The 20926-nt window shown below is 35.2% G+C and overlaps 1 protein-coding gene across 1 annotated transcript in view; it reads right to left on the bottom strand.

Moving 5' to 3' along the window:
- The window catches only part of gstcd (glutathione S-transferase C-terminal domain containing), a 48285-nt gene that overhangs the window by 17028 nt on the left and 10331 nt on the right, over nt 1–20926 (bottom strand). The window contains exons 5-8 of the mRNA XM_023334525.1: nt 18129–18222; nt 1401–1516; nt 1008–1052; nt 240–368 (exon numbers count right to left, since the gene is read on the bottom strand). Of these exons, the coding sequence (XP_023190293.1) occupies nt 240–368; nt 1008–1052; nt 1401–1516; nt 18129–18222 (384 nt within the window). The remainder of the gene's footprint in view (nt 1–239; nt 369–1007; nt 1053–1400; nt 1517–18128; nt 18223–20926) is intronic.

Here is a 20926-nt window from a genome sequence, read left to right as displayed (position 1 = left end):
AATGTCAGTTTTACCTGGGGGCTGTGTATGTTTGCAGCGCTTTTCTGGCTTTAAGTGGTAAATTATTTCTTTGTTATAATTGCTTTAAAATTAGTTTCAATTCTGTTTTATTGTTTTCTAGTTGTATCTGAAGTGATTATCCTTTTGTCTAGAGAATCTGAAGGGAATCACATGGAGTAAAGAACAGAACTGTTGCAAAACTTGTATTTTTAAAAATTTGTTTTACATGTGTCACTCACCCCAATCTGAAATGCTCCAGTAAAGTAATCCAAATTGGCCTGAAGAAAACCAATGTTTTTCAGGCCAAGCTCAGTGCTGCGACGTTGGGCTCTAACCAAAGATTCCTCTTTGTTCTCTATGAGGATGATCTGCAATGAAAACAGGAAAATATCAAACAGCAATATTTTTTAAAACAGTTGGAATCAGCAGTAATGCAATCAGAGGATTAGGAAAGGAAAAAAATCCATAATATTGTGTTTTGTTAAAGAATTTCCTTAGAGAGCTACTTTTAAAACATAATGACACAATAATTTACTTTGATAAGTAGTTTTATAGTCTGTTAATCTAAAATAAATTATTTTACCTCATCTGAAAATGTTCTGCAGACAATACGCATTTTGTGATTTTTATTAAGGGGCTCCTACTAATCTTTGTCAGTAAAGCACAACCTATGATGAATATAAGGAGAGGTGGGTAAACTACCAAAAAATTGTATTAAACGACTTCAACATACTTTTACTCAAGTAAAACTAAGAAATAAACATCTAAGAAATTACTTGAGAGTAAAAAAGTATTTTCTAACAGAGAAACCTCTATCGGGATAAAATGGCTACAAGAGCGATCACTAGTATCACAATGAAGAACAAAAAAATCCTGGATAGAATCTCTCTTTTAGACCAGGTTTATTTAACCTAGAAAGTGGAGAAAGAAACAGCTTATTGCTGTACTCTCTGAACAAACACGCACACAAGCCCACACACACATATATATATATTAAGATACTTTACCTGGCAATCTGGAATTGTGTGAGCCAGAACAATCCCTACATGACCCTGAGAAAAAGTAAAAGAACAAAATAGGGGAAACAGAAATGTACAACATAAGCACAAAGCACATGGAAAGGCCCCATAAACTAAACATGAACTTTCCTGGTTTTTACAAAAATCCTTTCAAGGGTGCTGCTCAGTGTGCCTGCTTTCAGCTTGTGTGAATGATGTGACCTTCCCAACAACATCCACCTGACTGGAAATGACAAGTACGAGTAATTTCGAGAGATTGTTCCATTTCAAATGGTCACTAATGAAGCAGCATCTCATGTGGCTATAGTCAGATGGAGCATCGTGTGTGCAAACTGATGGAGCATCCATCAGTTTAATAGACTGATGGATGAGCATTAGTACCGTTCCACTGCAGAAATCCACTATTGTGTCTCCTGGCCTGGCTAGCTCTGTCACCATCGCAGCCAAGTTATTTAGTTGTTGCATTTTCCTGACGACTCGGATGTCAGACATTTTTCCTGAAAAGAAATGTAAACAAAACACACACAAACTCTTATCGCATTTGTCCAAAAATGACAAAGCAGAAGATTTTTTAAACACTCAATTCAATTGATTAGTTCATGGAGGAATAAGATCTATGAAGAGAAGAAAGCCTTTTGCATATAAGGCTTTGAAAAAGCATTTAGACCTCAGGAAATTTGTTCAGATTTTGTCATATTACAACTACAGACTTTAAATGTTCACAAAATAAAACCAGTAAACAGCACTGTAAATGTGATTTAATGTGAACTTGTACATTTTATCTTGTAGCTTGTTCAAATATCAAGAAAGATGCTAGTTACAATAATCTAACTGTGATTTGAATTTTTTAATGTCTTTACTTTCATGTTTTCAGCCTTTCCTTTCCTTCTGAAAGCTGCTCAAGTCATGATTTACAGCAAACAATTTTTGTAGAATAGTAACAGCACAACAATGAAAAGGCTTCCTTTGACCCAGCAGCATGATTCATGTGATCCCAGCAAACTGACTGCTACAGCTATTTCTGTGTTTTTAGCAAAACTTTTTATTGGAGTGTAAACAATATTTGTCCAATTAGTCCAGAGCACACTGCAACCTTCTGGCACACAACACTGGCATTTAGCCTCTGCCATGTTGTTTCTGATTTATGAATACAAATTGATGAGGGTTTCATTTATCCCCCTCAGAGTCACAAACATAAAAATATCAAAAACAGAGACACATTGTCTTACTGCCCTTTTGACTGCTTTGTTTGAGACAACAGGTGACCAGATGAATATGATTAGTCACTTGCAGTCTAATTCAGCCAGAGTTAGAGCAAACCATTCCCATGTGTTAGAGTGCAGCCAAAATGCAACAAAGAATCTGTGGCCAGATTTCAAAACTACTGTCCATAGATGTTCTTCGTCCACTTTTACTAAGCCTTAAATATACTTTCACTACAAAGAAATATTAGCAAAATACTTGTATTTGCAATGTTGGTGGAGACTAATCCAAAAAGACTGGCAGCTCATTGCAACAAAAGAAATAAAAAAATAATTAAATATTAAAAGCTAAAAAAGAAAACTTTACATTCCTCATCTTCATGACGCAGGCCAAAATGGACAGACAAGTTAGAAAATCCTCAGCCCGTTGCACCTCTTCATGTTTCACATTTACATTCCTGCTCTCTCAAATTCAGGTGATTTTTTTGTCTTTCTGACTTAAAGTGGAGGAGGCAGCATACTTAAACATGTTTTTGTTTCCAGATTCAGTCTGGGCTCTTGGGCTGGATAGAGGGAATTAGTGCTGGGAGCACTTACCTGGAATAGCTTTTTAAATAAAACATGCCAGCGCTTGAGTGTGCTGGAGGACAAAACCAACCTGTCCAACCCAAGCATACAATATATGCAGGTCTAAGTAAGACTACTCGTGTTTTCTATAACTCTTAATGTTCAGTGATCGAGGTTTAATTAATCTATACATTTACAACAATAAATGTGTATATCATTAGCTAGTGAGGATGATTAAATAAAATAGTAATTTCTTCATAATTTCAAAACTACTGCAAAATGTTGTGTTTGAAATAGAAAATACCTTATTACACTTCCACTGTGTATCCATATGCTTACTGGCATTTAACAAAGGTTTTTCTTTAAAGGAAAGCCAAAAATTATTCATACTTTGAGCAGAATTGGATAATTATTCTCGACCAACCAAGAAGCTTGTTTCAGATGGGTATTGAGATAAGCATCTCTTGTAAGATAAAGAAGTTTAAATTTCAGGGAAAATGACTTCCATTTTTATTTATAAATTAATGAATCGCAAGTCAAAATTGCTGATTGCAATATGCATATCGTAAAAAAAACTGCCTGGACTATAATAAGTCTTATTGTACATAAGCATTCAGCTTGTCTATTCACCACTACATCCAGTATAGGTATTAAGGTAGTCAAGGTTTTAAGAAACTAAACCCAAGTTGTTTCAAAGACAAAACAGCAGACATTTGCCTGAAGCAACTTTAATTACGGTACTAATTTATATCTTAACAAGAGTAAATACATGTCTTTCAAGGCTTCACAAACCACACTTTATCAGCAGTTGGTCTGCCATGAACCCAATGAAGAAAGATAGTAGCCCAGTTTAATTATTAGTTTATTTATCACGTCATAATTATCGGAATATTACCAATATTCCCATATTTTCCATGCTTTCCTATTCCTAATATTGTACAGGCCTACATTAAGCCCAAATCTGTATGGAATATGAATCATTGTGAGCTTAAATTTATGTAAAGAAACCTGAGAAACAGCTTTGTTATCAGCTCTGTGAATGTTTTAGTAACAAAGAACAACAGGAGAGTCTATTCAGAGCTGACATCAAATCTGAAGTCACATCTCTAACCTCAATAATTTTAGAAATTGTTTCCCCTCTAGTTAAAACTAATTAGATTTTATTGGGCAATAGATGTTATTCTAAAAACATATAAAGAAACAAACTAAATGGTGTGACTAAAAATACCCTATGAAATCAAGAAATCCTCAGTTTCAATAGGAACGTCTAATGAGGTGGTGAGGAAACCAAATTAAAAGTCTTTAAATGTGTGTACTCCTGTTAATTGTACTTACTGCAAAATGTATTTAAGGTACCATTTTAGCATACATGCGTTAGATAGTTCCAACTAGGGATGCACAAATGAAAATCAATATTCAATATTAATGTTGCTATTATGATGGATAACCAATGTTTACCAATATTCTTTATGCAATGCCCAACCTTTTTGACACCATGAAAACAATTACCACACTGCTGACATTCCTTCTCTGCTTCAGTTAACATCCCACAATCCTGCACTGAATTACATCCCATGCCCAAATATAGCACCAATCATCTCGCCCTCCTGAAACCCAAACACAAATGGCAACAGGATGGAAATAAATATCGGTTATTCATAACAGACCGCTTTTACATACTAATACTGATATATTAAAAATGACTAAAATTGGCTGAAACAGATGTTAATACCAAAGTATTGTGCATTCATGGTAATCTATAAAAATAAAAAAAAATTCTTGAAACTACAGAAAAGATGAGCAGGAATCCAAAGTCAGCTTCAGCAGTTACACATTGAGTAGTTATTGAGTTGCATAAATGACGGATCACAGTGGCCATCCTGCAAACCATCGTCATAGCTACTGCAGCAATGCCTTCTGTTACACATGTTTTATCACAGCAGGCTTAAATGTCTCCTGAAGCTCAGTGAAGAGAAAACATGCTGTGGCAGCATCACTGGGGTAGATTGCAGATCTATTAGTCTTTATCTGCTCTGCTAAAGGGTGTCCAGTACTTCTGCACCTGGAAGGTAGCCACCATATCTTCTTTTCCTCCCTAAATGCTGCTTGTGGTCTTATCAAACAGGTCCATTGCGCTGATTAAAATGTGAAGACAAAGCTTTGGCAAAAGGGGAATGTGCAGGATCCTGCTCTGATTCCTCACAGGGTGATGGAAGAAGTAAATCCCAGCGGGTTTACTTCTAACCCCCCGAGGTGGGTTTACTTCTTCCATCACAGAAGGAACGTTTTTTTAGTAAAAGACACTTTTTGAAATTTTCTCTGTCATTTGTAATTTCTTTTTTGAAAAGAAAGCAAGAATATTTTTAAATTAAAATTGGAAATCAGATAGACTGTGAAAGAAATTTGAGATTTTACTGTTAAATTCCGTAAACGGGACTCTTCCTCTCAAAACTGGTTTGTGGTTGTAATGACAAAAAGAAAAGGATTAAAGGATATAAACATTTTTGCATGGCACTGTTCGTAGGTTTGAAGACATTAAAGCCGACTAACATTGCACCCACACAGGAAAAGAGCAGCAAATCTCTTACTTGTATCAGTAGTTCCAGTTTTTTCTCCTCCTTTTGTGTTAAAGACCTAAACATATACCGTTCCAATATTTGAAGAATAACGTTTCACATATTTCCTTAAAACACACCTGCAGAGCATTAAGACTGTGTAATAGCTAGCAGGTGCAATCCTCTGGTCCAGGTTATCTATTTTGTTGCCACTGAGAATACAGATCCCAGAGAAGAGAAAAGTGACTTAAAATGTGCTTATTGCAGAAATGCTCCAAAACACCAAATCTATTGCAAACAAATATGATGTCACAGACAGCCATGTTTACAGAGGGTAAGATAAGAAAAAACAGCTTAAAATCCAAAGAAACTATCTATGAGGTCTTTTTTGCCACAAAAGAAAATAATGCAAATAATATAAAGAAACATGCATTACATGCTGATTCATTCTTGGTTGAGGTGATTGCGCAGTTGGAGGAGAAAAAGACATTTAAGTACAAAGTTTGCATTTAGTAACCGTGATATTTAAGTTTAACTTAACTTTTCAGAAGACATGCTTATGTTTATACTGTTCTGCACAAACATATTTTTGAGAAAAAGAAAACGGATTGTGTGACGAGTTTTATCTGCTCAGTCTGTCCCTTGCAGCTTTTCTGCTCCTGCCATGAATGCTGGTAGCAAAGTATCAGGACAGGTGTCCTTCTTGAGCATTGCTAGGAACAATTTGAAAGATCATTTTTACCTCTACATATGAAACACAAGAACTATTAAAACCCAAACATGTAAAAGAAAAAGTAAAAAAAGGAGTCAGTGTTTTTCTAGAGACTAAATGAAGCTGGATTTAGCAACCTTGGCTCCTGTGACACATCCTAATGTGAGAAAACAAACTATGTTTTATGTATGAGCCTGGAAGAGTGCAAACTGCTGATGTTCCAAGTGTTGAGAGCTGCACACTTGGGGTTTGTAAGAGTAAAATAATGATATAAACAGAGCTGCTGACTCCCAGAGAAACAACTTACTGGCTGATCGGAAAATTTCCCAAATATGGGTCCAATTGGATAAAAAAAAAAGAGAGTATCATTGTAAAATGACTTTATTTCAGTATCTCAATTCAAAGAGTGGAATCCACGTTATATAGTTTACACAGAGTATTAGATTTCAAGCATTTATTTCTGATTATTTTGCTTCCAGATAAAATGGAGAAATTCAAGAGCACCAGCAGAAAAGTGACAGGCAATCGAAGAATGTATATTTAAAGAAAAATAAAAACATAAGAATGAAATAATGTACAGTAAGGGCAAAACTTACAACATACAAAACTATATAACTATAGATTAATAAAGTTTCTATCTATCTATCCATTTATCTATAAGTCTGGTTTGGATATTAATAACTATAGACAATTGTTCAGGGTAATTATTAAAGGAGACCTATTGTGCAAAATTTACTTTTTGCATAGTTTTGCACTTCCATTTGGGTCTCCAGTAGGCCTGTCACAATAACAAATTTTGCTGAGCGATTGTCTCAAAAATTATTGCGATAAACGATAATATTGTTTGAATAAATGTTTTGCAAGGCACTATAAGTTCATCCTACACCTGATACCCTTGCGTGACTAATAATCATAATCAAACTAGGTTTTAACATGGAAAACAATATTTTTAGCATACAGACCTCTTACAAAGCCAGTGCCCTAATTAAATGACATTATAAATAGTGGCCTGAAAGTTTTTACAGGAAAATCAATTTTAAAAAAATATAAATAAAACAGGTTGACAAATAACATGACCGTATTCCTCCACCTCATTCCCACCTGGATGCAGGAACAATATAGGCCATTCCTAAAAAGATTCAACAGAAAATAGATCAACCGTAATGCTGCTGAAAGTGGGATTCAGTTTGGTTTGATGAAAAACAGTGAGCAACAACTTCGTTGCCGAAAAAAGATTACAGGGAAACCTGCTGTCCCAACTGTCAGTAAAGGAAACTTGAAACTTTTCAGTGTGTTTGCAGAAGATTGCAGTGACAAGAAAAACAAAAGTAATGAAGACAAACATGTGAGGAACAAACTACTCAGTGTGCTTCCCTGAGCTGCTTTGGAATGTCTGTCAAAACATGACCTGACATAGCTGTAGGCGAGATGTCTGCATAATTACCAATCTCCAGCAGAGCCTCTCACAGGTCATGGCACATACCCAATTTGTCTGGTTTCAAAACAAGCAGACAACCAATCAGTAATCTCAATATTGCAGCTCATAATGCACCCAATTACTGACTTTCTAAATACATGTGCAGATCATCGTTTGCAAACAGGTCCCACACTGATAATTAGAATAAAAATATAAACGTGTGGCTAAAATTGCAGCAATTCCAAGCTCAACTATATGGAAATCGAACCACGATGAGTTTACTTCATTAGTCGAGATTCATTGAAAGTCCATCTAAATTTCACACCTTTATTAGAGCAACGAAGCAATATTTGTTCAAAAATAGCTTATTGGTAAACTTTCACTTCAATTAAATCTAATCTTAATTTGTTTTATTGTATTTCAAATTAACTTCAGTGGCTCACACAACAACCCTAGTAAAAGCTTTGGCATTTGCGATGTAAACTAATGAGGCTATGATAAATCAGTTCAAAACTTTTAGCACATTTATTGCGACATTCACTCTTGCAATCCAACTGGCAAACACAAAAACAACTACAATACTTTGTTTATGCGCCTTCTGAGTCACTTCTGCTTATTTTCAATATGGCAAAGCTGCCTCTTTAATCTTCACCGCTGACTTGCAGTCAGGGTCCGATTTATACGGCACTTTCCGATGCTGACATTGCTTAAAATAATATTACTCACAATTATCAAAATAAAACATCCTGTGAGATTGAATATAGACAGCATAGAATCAATATCACCTTTTAGTACAGCTATATTTGCCAATGGTAGAGAAAAAAAGAAAGGCATGGGATTTAAACGGAAAAAAAAAACTGTTCAAGACTAAAACTGCTGAAATCCTGAGGAGGATATGATCTGAAGCTACAGTATTCACAAGCTGCTAAACAGAATTCAGGGAGAGTTTTGTCGTCCACATTTGAGATTTCCTCAATCTATTAAACATTTTATCATTTCAGTCAGCTGGGTAAAATTACAATTCATATTCTACTAAAAATACATTTAATAAAGTTCCGGTCAGTAAAAGTGGGACATGTAGATTAGGTTGTATTTTATATCTCTGTGTGTGTAAACATAATGATGATCAGTTATTTTAATATGTAAATAATATCAGCAGACATTTTGTGATCAGTTCTCAGGGCTTGTAATTAATCACATTAATCTTAATTCCAAGAATAAGATTATTGTATACCACGGTGGCTACATGCAGAAGAATAAGTGATTCTTCTTATGGCCATATTGTGTGCTGTTGGTTTCATTTTGAACCTACAGGTTTGTACATGTGCACACTGTAAGACATAAGAGGACTTCACTAGTTTGGTTTTAGAAAGTACTTGGTTATTTACTGATAAGACTAGTTACTAAGATTTATCGACCATCTTTTGTTCAATTTTGGTGAGCACATGTACACTTGTATTGTACTTAAGTGCACTGAGCTTCAAAGATTTTGTAACTTTCTGGGGACAGTTCATTTAAGTTGTAAAATAGTTACTGGTTATTCAGCTTTATGAGTATAACTCATTAGTGTGACCTACAGCTTCTATTAAGAGATTGTTTATAAAGCTGAAAATTACCAAGAACAAACCAAGAGGTCTGTGTGGAGAAGAAAGGATCTTTGACCTTCTCCTGCTTGCCAGAAAGAAAGACAATCAGATCAAGCATGATCTCTTCAGACTCTTCAAAGACATGACACCAAGGAGGATGCTCTTTTAAAGCATGAGAAAGGGAATGATAATCCCCGCTTAGGCTTTTTGAAAAAGACAGTCTAGTCTAGTCATAATCTGTTTTTTAGCCAGAATTTACCAGAAGTTTGTTGATGGTTACAAAAAAGGATTGAGTTTCTCTGAAACATCTTAAGGAACATTTGACTAAAAAAATAGTATGTACTGTAGGTATATTTATACATTTGCAAAAATTCAGCAACAGTTTCAAACTTGTGAGTACAATACTTTTCATTGATTTTTAAAGTTGAAAATACGGTAGTTCAAGAGCAGTCTTAAAGACTTCAAAATATAATACGACTTTAATGGCCATGGTGTGTATAAGTCAACTTTTCACAGGATCTGTGGACATCTTTATCTACTGAAGGGTTTGTGCCACACTGTAATATAACATTTTATATTTGTCAGTGTGGATTTATTGCAATGAAAATAAAAACAACACGGTGTAGTCTGCATCTCTGACTTATAACGTTTCCAGAACTCTTTTCCTCCACAGATGATGCTAACCAGATTGCTGTCATTCAGCTCACAAACAGTTCTCTATCCTCTTGCCAAAGCTGTCAGGGTGAGCGAAAAAGTGACAAAAACTGGCATCTGTGAAGTGTTGTGTAAATGGTTTTTGGCTCGTCACCTTAGTGAAATCTTGCAGTCAGTGTGGGGTTTTCACCCCAGGCATTGCAGAGTTAACTTAACTACAAATAAAGGCCAGCTGGACTCCAGCCAGCTGGTGTCCATAGTTCTAGTTTTCCAACAGAAACACTTCAATGTCAAAGCCAAGGCTTCTCCTGTGGAACAGAGGGACTTCTCTGACTCTGCAAGCTCTATCATCACTACAGAAGTCAACTTCTTCAACCGTAAGGAGACTTTTTAAATGAAAGAACTTTTTTAGAAGATGGAAAAAAAAATACCTTCTTCAAGTGTTATCTGGTTTTCTGTATCACATAATCCATTTTTGTTACAGAAAATACACACTTTGCCTTAACAGATTCCCCTCATTATCTGTGCAAGGATATTCTCATTTTGAAAAGTGGGGCAAAAATTCAAGAGACTGCATAGTAGCCACAAACACCACAAGTGCCCTTTCTGATAATGAGAGCAGGATTTAACTGAATTATTATTCTGTCTCCTCGAGCCACCTGTATGCAAGGCTTGGCCCACACTAATACAACCTTGCAAGAAGCATAAACTAAAATCACTCACTTAATGCAGTATTACATTTTGACGAGATATTGTGCTCACAGTTGAGCAGTCACAAACGAACAGTAATTAGTATATGAAGACGAGGTGATTCCTGAAAATTAAATAATTTGTGCTTTATGTTTAAGTAATTTGCATATGAAAAAAGAGACAAAGACAAAACCACATGGAAGAAATTGTGAAGAGGACCAGAGTTAACTGGAAGAACCAGATTTTATTTTCACATACCAGCTATATTTTCAACCAGGACTGCATCAAAATAACTCCATCATCTGCCAAAAATGTTAAGAATGACTGACCAGCAGACAGACTGATTATGGGTCCATGACAAAACCCATGTCCTTAAGACAGAACATTATTACATATATAACTGTAAAAAAAAACATTGTCTATTTTTACCTGTGAATTATTAAATACCAAATATAGAAATATTAAGTACTTTTCATTTTCTCTGGTTTAACTGATATTCCACAAGCTGAATGAAGAATCCACATTGCACCATCACAAATGAAGAAGATGAATATATGTCATTTTTTTCCCAAAGTGACAAAAATCACTCCCTGTGGGTCCTATAGTTGCATATAAACAATGACATTAAAATATAGCTCTTAAATTATGTGCAAATGCTTGTGCTTAACATCTCAGGGTTTTGATGTTGATCTGGAGACTGGAACTGCAAGTGCCAGTTCAGTCAAAGTTTTGAAATCTGGGAACATGTATTCAACGGAAGCGATCAGAAGTCTGCAATACTCTCTGAACGAGGGGTTTTCTGATTGGGAGGAAAATATGCAGCATTGGTTTACCTGCACCAAACACAAGTTCAGATCAGAGATGATACTCTTTTTGTCTTATTAATTTAAAGACAAAGCTGAGGTAAGTCTTTTCTTCAGGTTCTACAGAAGGAGATGGATGGGACAACAGCAAGAAAAAAAAAAAGTGTTGTTCTGGGACTCTGAGGAGATGGCCTCCGCATGAATTTGCTAGAATCTGACATTCCCTGTCCTCTTTAGAGACTACACTCTGCTCAATGCAAAAACAACCTGTGCTGGAATACAATAGGGCTAGGTCGGTGGCGACAGGACCACCCCACGCCAGGTCCTGGAGTTCAAAAAGGTTTAAGAGCAAGGTGTGTTGTGGTGAATGCATTATCTGATCCAGTTGTGCAATATCAAAATTAAGTCCACTGCTCCTTTTATGCACTTTGTAGTATTTTATGTATATAATTTACATTTATGGATAGCTGAACTATTTGCAGGTATGACTAGTGTCATGTGGTCAGATTCATGACAGGTAAGCAAAAGACTCTATAGGAGTCTAAAGTAGATCCTCATGTTTCAATTTTGACCTGGGTTGAAATAAGTTCTTCTTTTAAAGTTTTTTAATTTTGACTTGATTAAACAATATAATGGTAAGATGCAAAAATAAAATATTTTATAAATGAAACTCATGTATTATCTTACTTTTATTTGTATATAAAGGCAATGCTCCTATTCTTCATAAGTATCTTTGTGATTCTGTTTTAAAAACCAACCTTTGTTTGTTTTTGTTTTTAAAGTCCACTTTATTGGGTCTAACAGCAAAAAAGGAGAGTCAAACTAAGACGGTCATATTCTGACTGAAATTGGATTTTTTTAATGCATAAAAGAAGAGCACTTGTTGTGCCTATCAGGTTCAGCACTGACCCCTAATCTGTGTGACATGGTGCTTTTGACTGCTTCTTTCATTGCCTCACCTTTCTCCCCTGACTGCAGATTATTGGCTATAATCCTTCCCCTTTCAGGGCTGGATTCCAGAGAAAAGTTTATCAGACATAATGAAAAGTTCAACTTAAAATCTGTCAACAGACCCTTGTCCCAAATAATGTATTAAAGCCAATAAATCATCCTGACATCTGGATCTTTGTGTCAAACCTCTATGTTTACAATTATTCTCTCCATCTACTGTCAAACCTTAACACCTCCACTCCACAGAAACTCTAGCACCTCTTTCTAAAACTTAACTCCTTTTTAATTCTTTTCTCCTAAGACTATAAATCTTGAAAAATTATGCTGCAGGGTTTTTGATAATAATGGAAAAACAAAATCTACTCTTAACTTGCTTAGACATGTGTTGCAGTCAGGGCAATTACCCTAAACAAACCTAACAATCTAAATCCCAAAGTATTCTAATGGCTCCAAGACGAAAACATTTCAGACATATTTGTGGAAGTACCTTAAAAGAGCCATCCAGGCAAGATGATCATACACCTTCAAACAAAAAAAAAGTTTTCTCTAAATTGACTACAAAGGAAATTTAAAACTGTGATTCACCCAAAGGAGTATTAAGCCAACCCGAGGGTAGAATATATTTTTGTATGCAATTCTGCAACAGTAAAAGAATGGGCAAAAAACTGCTTTGCATAAAACATCAAAGGAAATATAATAACTAGATAGTATTAAGAATTTTGAAACTGGTGGCTTGTGAAAATGTTAAATGACAGTAATAAACACAAATAGTTTCACACTGACAAAAACAGTCAAATCGCTAACCATAGAAGTCACGTACGGGAGGTAGTTTGTTTTGCAAGATATGCATCCTGTCTGTAGAAATATGACAATAATAAGTGTTTATTTATTACTAAGGTGACTTTGCTTGCCAGTAGACATCCACCAATCAATAGGTCTGAGATTAAAACTGGTTAATTTCTGTTTGGGTGGCTCTGACTCTGATCTCAAATGCAGAAAAATATTATTTTTCTTTTAAACTGGATGTCACTCTTTTTAGCCTAAGAAAAATCTGATGACAATTATAGAAAAGTACTTTTATATATAAATAGGAATAGTGTTTTGATTCTTTATTTCAGGCTATATTTAAATTTTATGCTATCAAACATATTTTTAAGATTGTATCAAAGTCATACGAGAAAAAAAAGGAATTAGTCTGTTTTGAATAAAGAGGTCCAAAGAATACCAAAAAAAAAATGGGCTAGCCAGAAGAAACCTGATCTGTGTATGTCTACTAAACAGTCACTGAGCTGCTGAGATTTTCATTTACAGCTCAATGACATTTACACCCTGAAAAAAAGATTTAATTTTGCATTTTCTTCTAGGCAGAGATGCCTGTTGAGTAATTAATTATGACTGTTGTAAAATGTAATAAATAAAAAACTATAATCTCCCCCTATCCCCCCCGAAAAACAAAAAACTTCATTTAAAGCTGTCCGAGGGTGAGGCAAATTCTCTTCTTGCTCCATATCCCCACTGCAGGGCCTCAGCAGAGATTATTGAACAAAGCAAAAACTATGGAGCTAAATGAATATTCATGCCATGGCATTTACAAGGAGCTTATTACGCAGATGGCTTGAGGCTTTGAATTTAAATAGGCACAACTCAAACACTATCGCAAATGGTGCAACTCTGCTGTAACCCCAAGGGGATCTAGATGTGTTTGAACTTGAATTGCACTAATAAAGTGCCAATTATCCTTCTAATTGGGAGTAACAAAGCTGGCTGCCTGTTGTGCTGGGTCCCATGTTTACTGGATATCTTTGAATCTCCAATCTATCGACTGTAATGAGTTCAGCTAATTGGGAATGAGAGAAGTGATTTGGGAGTCACAGCCAGCTGTTTGGTGCTGTAAACCTGAAGGGAATAAATAACTGTCAAATGTCTGTTCACTGTAGAGATACCAGAAAAGAAAAAAAAAAAAAGATGAGAAGATAAATATGTATAAGTGTCAAGTATGACCTTAACCTTTGGCTTTAACTACAGATTGACCGCTTCATATGAAACCCATACACAAAAAAAAAACACTTGCACACTTGAAGCTAAGATAAGACAAATTACTGCAATTTCAATTTTGGATGTAGCTTTGATCAGCAAAACAGATAATGTTACAATGCTGAACCTTAAATATGAGCGTGTCAAAATTAGTTTTACTTCTGTTGAGCAACACTGACATCATACAACCAGACAGACTTGCAATCAGAAAGCAATTAGAGACTACTGTGTTAATGTGTTGTACATTCTTACTTGAATAACATCCGGAAATAGTTCCTATAAAGAAAAAGAAACTTAGACGCCAGTTCGGTCTGTGAAAATTAGCCAATTTTAGAATGTGCTGTTTATTTGCAAAACTCTAGAAAAACGTGGTAATCAGTACAAACCTTAATTAGAGCATGGGTGTCAAATACATTTTCATTTTGGGCCACATCAAGATCACAAAAGTCCACAAACCTACTCATTAACAAACTGCTAAAATAATAATTAGCTGGCCCTGCATTCAATGAGTACTTCCTAAGATAAAAGAATATTGAATATCTTTTCACACTGATGTAATTTTGTACTTTACATTACAAAAACAGCTTTGATTTGATGGATAAAGATAATATTTAAACACACAACTGTTATTTTGAAGGTTCTATTTATGTGGCCCTCTATTCCCTAGAGGGCCACAGAAAATCTTATGGCAGGCCAGATTTGTCACCCAGGCCTTGAGTTTGACATAGATGATAGACTTTTAAACCAACCCCAGAAGGTTTTATAAAAGCTGTTTCCTGTCCTCAGGAATCCCTGCTCTATGTATTTAAGATGTGTCTCTGTTTCAGACCAAGTGATTCTAATACAGTATGTATGTATTATGTATGACCTCCTAAGCATGCCATCAAGTGATGCAGAAGCTTGGTAATCACCCACTTATTCAAGTCATTTGTGTGGCACAAGGGAAACACCTAAGACATACTTCAATGGTACCTGAGGACCAGAACTGAGAAACACTGATCTAGACAATGCATCAAAGTCTGCACACTGAAATATAATATAACAGCAATATAATATTATATATATAGCAACATTCATATTTTAGAAATCTTTTTAAGACAGAATTTAATTTGAAGAAATAATCACAAAATCTCTGCTTAATTCAAAACAGAAAACGTACAAAGACAGATCTCCATCTCCATAAGCCAAGGTTTCTTTATCAAAGAAATGGAAACCCATCCACTCATACCAAAATAACCCTGAAGGACATTATACCTGCATGTCTCAGGCATGACAGCTATGCGATTCCCTCACTTGCACTCCTTTTTCACGCCTCATTGTCTCTTTCACCTTTCTTCCCCCGCTTCGTTTCCCTGATAACTCTAGTAGCTCCTCCTGCTCTCACTCTTATCTCCATCTCCTACTGTCACACAATCCATCATCCCATTCCACTTGATGTTTAGCTCCCACACTCCCTGCATTAAATAAAATGATGGAGACAAAAAGCCGGCTGCTTTATATAATGACACCGCGGTATGAAATGCTGTTCATCTGCTTTGTAAAGAAGCCTTTCATAGGATAAAAAACCTTTGGATTTATAGGCTTAATTTTTAATTATGTTGTAATAAAAATGAGATGGAACCAGTCTCATTCGAGATTTCTAAAAGTAGAACTTAAAGCATCAAAACATTGAAATCCAAGATTTAAAATCTTGGATTTTAAATTCAAGATTTAAAATATATATACACACACATATATATATATATATATATATATATATATATATATATATATACACACACACGTATATACATATATAAAAAATAATCACAAAATCTCTGCTTAATTCAAAACAGAAAACATACAAAGACTCCATCCCCATAAGCCAAGGTTTCTTTATCAAAGAAATGGAAGCCCATCCACTCATACCAAAATAACCATTATACCTGCATGTCTCAGGCATGACAACTATGCGATTCCCTCACTTGCACTCCTTTTTCACGCCTCATTGTCTCTTTTACCTTTCTGGCTGTGATTGTATGTATGGCCATGCAATCACAGCCATACAGTTACTTAAAAAATAAGTAATATATTTTTTTAAATCATAATCTTTATTGTTATAGCAATAGCACCACAAAATATTGCAATAAAATGTTATGTTTTTATCGCCCACAGTGACCCAAAATTAAATTAGCAGGTCTACAGTATGTCTGAAAAATGCTTTTAATCTTTAAAAAAACTTAATCATTATCAGTTTTATTTGTGAGGTTTGTGCACACAAACGAGGAGTATGACTAGAGTTCCAATTTGCTCCCAACAAAACATACATACATAAACACACTGTGTTTTTACAGAAGAGTAAGACTAGACTCAGTTTGTGCAAATATACATATAATTCATCACTAAAAGGTGATAGGTGAAATTATCACAACATACGTTTACCTGCTGTATACTTGCCAATATGTCTGCCCTACCCTGCCCTGTTATATTAAGCATTCTCTACTGTTATCGGTGTACAGTCTCTTCTACTTCTGTTCTTGGCTGAGCAATTTACGTCTGCCCACATACTTGCAGACAGAAATGCTTTCATAACATAAAACCATGGAAATATCCAGAGAAGAGGAAGCTCTTGTAAATTAATTTAGATGCATTATTGGAGAAAAGAAAGGTCATAGCCCACATACAGATATCCAAGGAAAATGGGCCTTTTTCTGGCAACCTTGAATGACACAGCACTGAAGCACAGGGCCTGTCTGCAGGATGTCATAATACTGCAGGAAGGGTTATCAATAGCACCATTTATTGCACAGCGGTTACAAAAGTGGGGCAGCGACTATGTCGCTCACAATCATTTTTTGCTTTCAGAACAGTTCTTACATCATTCGGAGTTTTTAGAAGTGAGTGGATTTGCTATTAGATTTCTGAAGTTTTTAGGCTTTGGTATTAAAACAAAGCAAAAACACATTTTAATCGCAAATAGGGAGAGGTTATCAACACAAGGAATAATTAATTTAATAAAACCAGTGGAATGACTTAAGGGACTTGAAGTGTATCATTTTATTTGACATGATCCTCAAGTTTCTTCATGTTCCCAAAACTAAGCCTCTGAAAACTTTACCTTGAGCTTTTGCCAAATGACCGTTGTTTTCCTGCATGGATTGCCAAGAATTTTGGCACAGACTTTCATGATTCCAAAACAGATATAGCGCATTCACATTGATTGCATAAACTCTTTCTGCCAACATTTTAACTAAGGTCATTTTTTTGTACATTGACTACAGAAAATAACTTTAAGAGGGCGCAGTTAGTGTCAGAATACTTATTGTAGCGGCATAACATTACTTTATTGCCTTCCTCTTTTTCTGACTAGGGAGAGAAAGTAACCATGAAAACAATTTCCTAATAACATAAACATGAAACAAAAGTAGTCTTGGAAAAAATTCAAAATAACTCAAAGGAAAAGAATTACAAGCATTACTATTATTTCTAAGCAATTTAATTTACCATAAGTTTCCTAGGACTAAATATGCTACCACATTATTGCTAAAGTCTTTTTTGTTTGCTTTCACAGACAATTAGATAGAATTACTGAGAAAATATCCCATATAAATATTTAACAAGTTAATGTTGCAAAACTAGAGACGTACCCATCACCGTGTAATGGCTGAGTTACAATACCTGGTTTTCATAAAGCTCTGATTTATGAAATTCACTAACTATAGAATATCAGAAAAGAACAAAAAAATCATCTATGGGAAGCATGGGCTCAGTTATTTACATAAGTATCTCTTTGTGAAAACAGCATCACTGTTACTGTTTAAAAATTCAGAAGCTTAACATAAGCAGAGAGGGACACTAGAGACTCTGAAACCAAAAGAGCAATGAAAAGAGTTTCAGGGGAGAGAACAGCAGAGAGAAATCAGATGGAGCACAGCAAGCAGGTCAGAATTTAACATTACCTTCAGTGGGGTTGATAGCTGCTGGTAATCTATCCCACGGGAGAGTCCAAGCAGGGCAAGGATGAGGAGAGAAGACTGCCTCGATGCCGTTTTCCTGAGAGAAATACACATACCGACAAGCAAATAGCTCTGTTAAGCTGCATAAACTGCATATAAATAGAAATTATCCCAAAAGCCAATACCAGTTAAATGTAACAATTTACTTGATTGACTAATATATATATATATATATATATATATATATATATATATATATATATATATATATATATATATATATATATATATTGATGGTAAAATGTATGTTTAGACTATTTTCCTTGGATATTTAGATTTGAATTGTATGATTCACATCAAATTTTTATGCTGGCATTATCTATTGTAACGTAAGATGACAGAAAATTTAAATAAGCTAAAAAGGGCAACAAGCCTTATTCTATTATCAAGTAAGTCTTCACTGCAATGTAAAGACAGTGCTCTAACATTAGTATTCTAGTAATTATTGATCACAAAAGTAGAGCATGAAAACCATCCTTTCATAATGTCAAATGTTGCTTGAAAAAAAAAGGAATACTATAGAAAACCAAAGCATAAAGACTTTCTTTAAATACAGAAATGTGGTTATCCTGCAAAAATTCTCAATGTATTAAACAGAATATGGACTCAATACTTAGTCAGGGCATTTTATTTCCATAAACTACAGCTTTAATGCAGTGCCTCTGCTGAGATAGTATAGTAGCTCAAGTTGCTTCAGCTTAATAGCTCATCATAAATGGGTGTAGAATTAATCTATACGAATATCATGTTTCCTACTGAATTAATTAAATAATTGAGCTCTTTGACGATTTTCTAATTAATTGAGATTCACCTGTATTGATGAACTGATAATAACCAAGTTGGATCACAGGTTACAGCATTTCTATAGAGGAAGCAGAAGTCTGGAACATTCAGGTGTGTGTTGACATGATGCAGGAAGAGAAACTTCAACAGTGATTTTAGAACAACTGCTGCTGTCCATCAATCTCTGCCAGATGTAAGGCCATGCTCAACAATGTGCAGTTCATCTTTCTGCAGCAAGAGATTGCAGACAAGTGGAAAATATTTAATGCTGTGGCCAATTTCCCAGGAGTGGGTATATCAAGTTCAAGCCAAGGGCAGACTGTGCAGTGTTCCAACAAAATGCAAAAAATTAAAAAGAAATACAATTTACATTGCAGACTACATGGCAATTCATCAGTATCTTAAATTCCCATCTTGGGATTCCTAAGAAAGAAATTTGTCTTTCTTAAGTTGTGTCTGCATGAACCAAAAAAAAAAAAAAGCCCAGAGGGAAACTATTTCCAGGAGCTGGGCACACCATGGACCACTCTGTGTACGAAAGTATGCAAGATTGAAATGTGAGGCCATCTGTCCAGCTGCTAAAGCTTCATTTAATTATTGTCATTTAACAAGACAATAATTTCAAACACAGCAGTGAACTTATAAGAGAATGACTGACAAAAGAAATAAGAGTGTGCACAAGTGAGTCTCTGCAAAACTCTTTGTAAAAAGAAGGGTGGACCTAAATTGTTGTGCAACATACATTGATAAATATTATAACTGCTGATTTCAAGTTACTGTTGCTAAGGGTTGCTCTACCACCTAATGCAGCACAGATATTAGTTGGTGTTTTAATGGTCCTGCGTTTGTCAGTTCTTGTTGAAAATTTATTAGAATTTGTAAAACATGCTGCTGTTCATCCAAGGATGCAGTTACCAAATTTCAAGAGCTGCTGAGATAGACTTTTTATACCTCTTTGTTTGAGCTTAACTCCAATAATAATCATAACCGCAACATATGCCGAGTAAATAAGACCTCTCATATAAATGCATAAAAGCAGTCACTAAATATTGCAGAAGCAGCAATCACTGAATCAGGTAAAGATAATGAGCATCCCTTTTCACAGCTTTTATGACTGGAAAAGAGAAAATGGGGCTGGATAATGAGCTCAAACATACCTCCAAGTTTTCTACAAGTACTTTTTTAGAAATTTGATAAAAACAAAAACCCCTGACATTACGAGAACCTTTTGGAGCATTATCAGAGAAATCTGGGCCAACACAGAATGACAGCATTAGCACAAAACAGCAGCTCCTGCGGTGTTGGTGGTGTCATTAAAGCAAAGAGGGCTTAAAGGACACCTGTGCGCTTACATGCTCAGCATATTGGTTTAACTCTACAGGCAACAATTTTCTACATTACCCTTCCAGCTACAGTGCTGCTCCATTCCGTTGTCACAATTTATCTCCTTTATGGGGTGTATCTCAGTACTGAACAAAAATGCATGGCATCAGTTTTTAGAAAGATTCTCTTGAGCGGGGATAACCAAAGCAATTTATATTACACAATATCATTTAATAGTCAATATTATTATTAGCACACTGATGCAAGAAAATACTAGTATTACTACTTTTGTTATTTTTGTGTAGGTATAAATACTCTTTAAGTATCCAGAGCTGATATCAGTATCAGATTAGGAACCTGTGTACAGCCATTTTAAAGGATCATAAGAATTTATGCCTATGAGATCAAATTTTTTTGTATTAAACCTTGGGTCAATTTTTGGAGTGGCCATAGAAAAGGCCTGATATCAGTCAGACACTGTAGAAAAGTTGTGATCAGAGCTGAAAGGTGTCCAAGCAAAATTCTCATTTCGATTTGTATCTGTTTCTAAGCTTTCTTTTCATATCTCAAACTGCCAAGGGAGAGTAGATGTCTATTAGCTTAAAGCTAATCTGGTACAACATATCTAATGGTGA

Source organism: Xiphophorus maculatus, chromosome 5 (genome assembly GCF_002775205.1).
Source record: "Xiphophorus maculatus strain JP 163 A chromosome 5, X_maculatus-5.0-male, whole genome shotgun sequence".
NCBI classification, from domain to species: domain Eukaryota; kingdom Metazoa; phylum Chordata; class Actinopteri; order Cyprinodontiformes; family Poeciliidae; genus Xiphophorus; species Xiphophorus maculatus.
This window is presented reverse-complemented; position numbering and strand designations above follow the sequence as displayed.